This window comes from Adiantum capillus-veneris, chromosome 11 (genome assembly GCF_014529385.1).
Source record: "Adiantum capillus-veneris isolate H3 chromosome 11, ASM1452938v2, whole genome shotgun sequence".
In the NCBI taxonomy this organism is placed as follows: domain Eukaryota; kingdom Viridiplantae; phylum Streptophyta; class Polypodiopsida; order Polypodiales; family Pteridaceae; genus Adiantum; species Adiantum capillus-veneris.
The window spans coordinates 37011235-37014949 of record NC_140941.1 but is presented as its reverse complement, the minus strand read 5'-3'; the positions used below and the strand labels follow the sequence as shown (position 1 = coordinate 37014949).

Below are 3715 nucleotides of genomic sequence, written 5' to 3'. Positions count from 1 at the left end.
CTAATTGATAAAAGTAATAGGTGAAGAATCACATGGCATTCTTAACCCATTCGAGGGACCGTTTGCAAGCAGAAAAAAAACACCCACAAGAATGTACACCCATCTCCCAGCTTCTTTTTAGCATGCCAACAAGTAGCCTTTTGTCCTTCAAAAAATGCAGAATTCCAACCTATCATACAGAAACGAAATTTTTCCTTCGTCAAGGTGCGATAAGTAACAGTGTTGTCCCAAAGGAAACCTGCCTCTACAACTCATCCATAGTACAAGTAGTCAGACATGTCTAACTTAAGTACAAACACAAACCATGAAGAGAAAAGTTGAAACTGTTTACCATGCCGTGTTCTCTTGGTTTTCAATACAACCCACATAAAGCATTGTGGAACACTGACCTTCAGATTGAAGGACATAGGATAGGCTACTTGTTGGCATGTTAAAACGTCACCCAGTGGGAATCTTTACAAGAACACCATCAAGTGTACTTATAGCAATTAAATGAAAGTAAATACAGCGTGCGTTCCGCACATGCAAACTACTTACAAAGCATATAGAGCCAGTAGGGTGGTGGAGTGCCTTTATTGTAGACTCTCTCTGCCACCACGGCTACTCTTGCGGCAAAGGAAACCTCTGCATCCTTGCTTATTCAACATTGAAGCTAACTTTACAACTACAAGTGACATTTCATCAAACCCCAACTCTAGCTGCATTTGTCCTGCTTCCAGGAAGCTTGCAACCGCACTTTCGACGTATGCATTCGCTTCTGCAACCGTCATGGAGACATTGTTGTTGAAAAGAATGCCTTCCCCAATCAGCTGAGCAGCTAGTATTACTAGCTCTTCCTGAAATTCGGAAAGTTCCCTGTCCTCATTAGGGGGAGACGTTCTTAGAGGCCACATTGGAGAAGGAAGCTTCTCTGTCATAAACAAAGAAGATAATCAGATATATCCTCTTCACAAGCATCATAAAATGCCAAACATGTCTCATGGTAATAAGGAACATTAACAAATGCAAACCAAGACCTTTTCTATCAGATAGTTGAAATGCACTTAGCACTGCTCTATACCACTTGAAATAAATAACGTTAAAAATGATCATAGGCTCAGCTTCTCCCAGCTTTTTTCTTCTAAGGTTTCCATTAATAGGTTCTGCTTGTTCTGTTTCTTCTTCCGAGTTTAACCTGAATTTCTCTTGTATTTTGATTACCATAGAGAAGGTTGAAGGTATAGATATAAAAACGTATCTTGTCAACTGTAAAATTGGATTCTACCTTATCATAATCACTAAGGAAATAAAAATAGTCATGGCTTTGACGGCAATGGAAACATAACAAAGCAGTAAGGAAAAATAACATGACCGAGGCTTGATACTTTAATGGCGATGGAAACATAACGTCCTTACGTTAAAAAATCACTTGTGACTAAATTATTTGCAAGAAATGATCAAACCTGGACAGTCTGTCCGGGGAGAATCTCTCTCTGAAATAACGCTCTCAAATGTGCCAGCCCAAGCATCTCGTGATGTCAAAAAGCCTGAGGTCAGGTTGAAAATCTTTTTCACTGTCGCAGGCAATGACGAGTGCTCGAATTGAGAGTACATAGTAGGTCCATCTGGTTCATGCACAACTGCAGGGCAGTGCAATCAACACATAAGAAACCAGCAAATGCGCGAAGGGTAGGCTAGCCAACATCTCCATGTTTACTCACCTGTTCCTTTGTTGATCCACGGTGACACAAATAAAGTGGGTACTCTCACCCCGAGTCTGTCAAAGCTGAAGCGATATTCGCCTATATGACCATCCATCCCATCAGGATTGGGCACATTTCTTACAGGAGTCGGAACATGATCATAAAACCCACCATGCTCATCATATGTGATGACAAAAAGCATCTCATTCCACTGTGGACTTGCTCTCAATGTATCATACACATATTTCACCAGCCTCTGTCCTTGGTAGACATCATGAGAAGGATGATCATCATTTGCAGGTGATGCACGCACATCAAAATACCTCTGCTCTAGCACCACGTAATTTGGGAGCTTGCCTTCCTTGGCATGCCGTTTGAAGGAGAGCTCAAACTTGTGGAAATTCTTGACAGATTTCAGTTTTCTGAGGTTTTGGAAAAACAAGGTTGCAGGGATATTCTGGTAGTAAATGCCATAAGTAAGGCCCGACTCTTCAATGGAGTCAAAAATTGTTTTTTGGGGAAAGCCCTCGATGAGATCCCTTCTCACATTGCTCATTTCTCCGTGTGAAGTTGCGGAATGGATATAGAACCTGTTGGGCTGAGTGGAAGAGGGCACAGACGCAAACCAATGGTCACAGATTGCATATTCCATAGCCAAGGAAGTGAATGAGGACACAATTTCTGGTCGAAAGCCACTCATCACAGTCCTTGAAAACCCAGCATCCATACTTTCCGCTTGTTGCGCAAATCCATTCATGGGCGCAGGGTTGGCCGAGGTGTTGTGACTTCCGAAAATCTGCTCACGAATTGCTTGGAAAGAATGCCCAGGGTCTGGATCAACAAACTCTGCATCATCGTTGAAGTAAACACGCTTCGAATTGGGATCATGCACATTGATGCGGTTCCATTCATACCCTGTTACCCCATCAATCTCTGGGTTCAACCTCTTCAACCATCCGAGCATGTGATCGAAGGAGCGATTTTCCATCACCAGAACCACTATAGTTTTTATGGGGCCTTCTACTTTCTTCTGTCGTCGGCGAAATGAGTTTGAGCCATACGCAGAAGGGAGAATTAGCAGGGAGAGCAAGAACACTAGAGTGAGCCCATTTCTGAGCTGCCAAGCCCTCTGCTTCATTTGCCAAGAAGTGCCCATTTGACCAAAAGGGCCTCTGCTGTGCAAGACCGGCATGCAGGGGCTATGGCGATGTCAAGGTCCTCATGTCAATGGAGAAGAGACCGACGGTTGTGCACAAATTGACGATGGGCAAGAACAAATCGCATATGCTGCAGACGCACGCAAACGCAAGCAAGAGACACAATTGGCTCCTATTAGGCCACCGAGAGAGAGAGAGAGAGAGAGAGAGAGAGAGAGAGAGAGAGAGAATCCACCTGCTTGTTGGTCCCCCACTAGAGCGAGCGTTTGCAGCTCAAGTTGCGCCTTTCAAGTGGTTATGGCCCACAGGAGTGCTGCTGGGGGAGGGGAAGAAGAGGAGGGGCGGTGGGCTCGTCGGGCTTGTGGGCGGCTGGAGTGTGGGACGCCCTATAGTATTGTGTACACGACAACCCTTCACGACAACCACCGAAAAAGAAAACCCTCCCACCCATCATTTTATTACACGAACACGCAGTTCTCTCTCTTTTCGACTGAGTCTCTCTCGGAGCCGCCGACGACTCTCCTACTCTCTCTCCTAGGAGCGCGTCTTGAGCTCAAACCTCGTTGGATAAATTTTGAGTCTCTTTCTCTCTCTAAATTCTCCCTCTCTCGATTCTCGTCGCCTCTCTCTAAATTCTTCTCTCTAGAATCTGCAAACCAGTGCAAAGCACAATACTGACGATGATACCGAATCCCACAACCACGTGGTTCGCACACATTGGTTTGCCGTCCACTGAAAGGGCCCGTCCCAGTGACTTTTTTGGTGAGCATGCACAAAAATTTCGTAGCCTTTTTGTGGGTCACGCTCGTGCTCACCAGAGGCTCATTCATGTTGTCCTAGTGGGATTTTTTCTGGCCAGGAGAAAGGTCTTTGGAA

At 44.8% G+C, this 3715-nt stretch overlaps 1 protein-coding gene across 1 annotated transcript; it reads right to left on the bottom strand.

Annotated features, from left to right (window-relative positions):
• Window positions 1-305: 305 nt before the first annotated feature.
• LOC147447108 (non-specific phospholipase C1-like) lies at window positions 306-3233 on the bottom strand. The gene is made up of 4 exons (XM_086523003.1): window positions 3075-3233; window positions 1701-2969; window positions 1443-1619; window positions 306-910 (listed from the first exon to the last, which is right to left on the bottom strand). The coding sequence occupies exons 2-4, from the start codon at window positions 2872-2874 to the stop codon at window positions 573-575; spliced, it is 1689 nt and encodes a 562-aa protein (XP_086379129.1). The 5' UTR covers window positions 2875-2969; window positions 3075-3233; the 3' UTR covers window positions 306-572.
• Between the last annotated feature and the right edge of the window lie 482 nt (window positions 3234-3715).

Coding starts and splice junctions, on each gene's coding strand:
- LOC147447108 (XM_086523003.1), bottom strand. CDS start 2,874: ATGCCGGTCTTGCACAGCAGAGGCCCTTTTGGTCAAATGGGCACTTCT. Junction 1,620..1,700: donor GTGGATCAACAAAGGAACAG/GTGAGTAAACAT, acceptor ACTGCCCTGCAG/TTGTGCATGAACCAGATGGA. Junction 911..1,442: donor TCCCCGGACAGACTGTCCAG/GTTTGATCATTT, acceptor TGTTTATGACAG/AGAAGCTTCCTTCTCCAATG.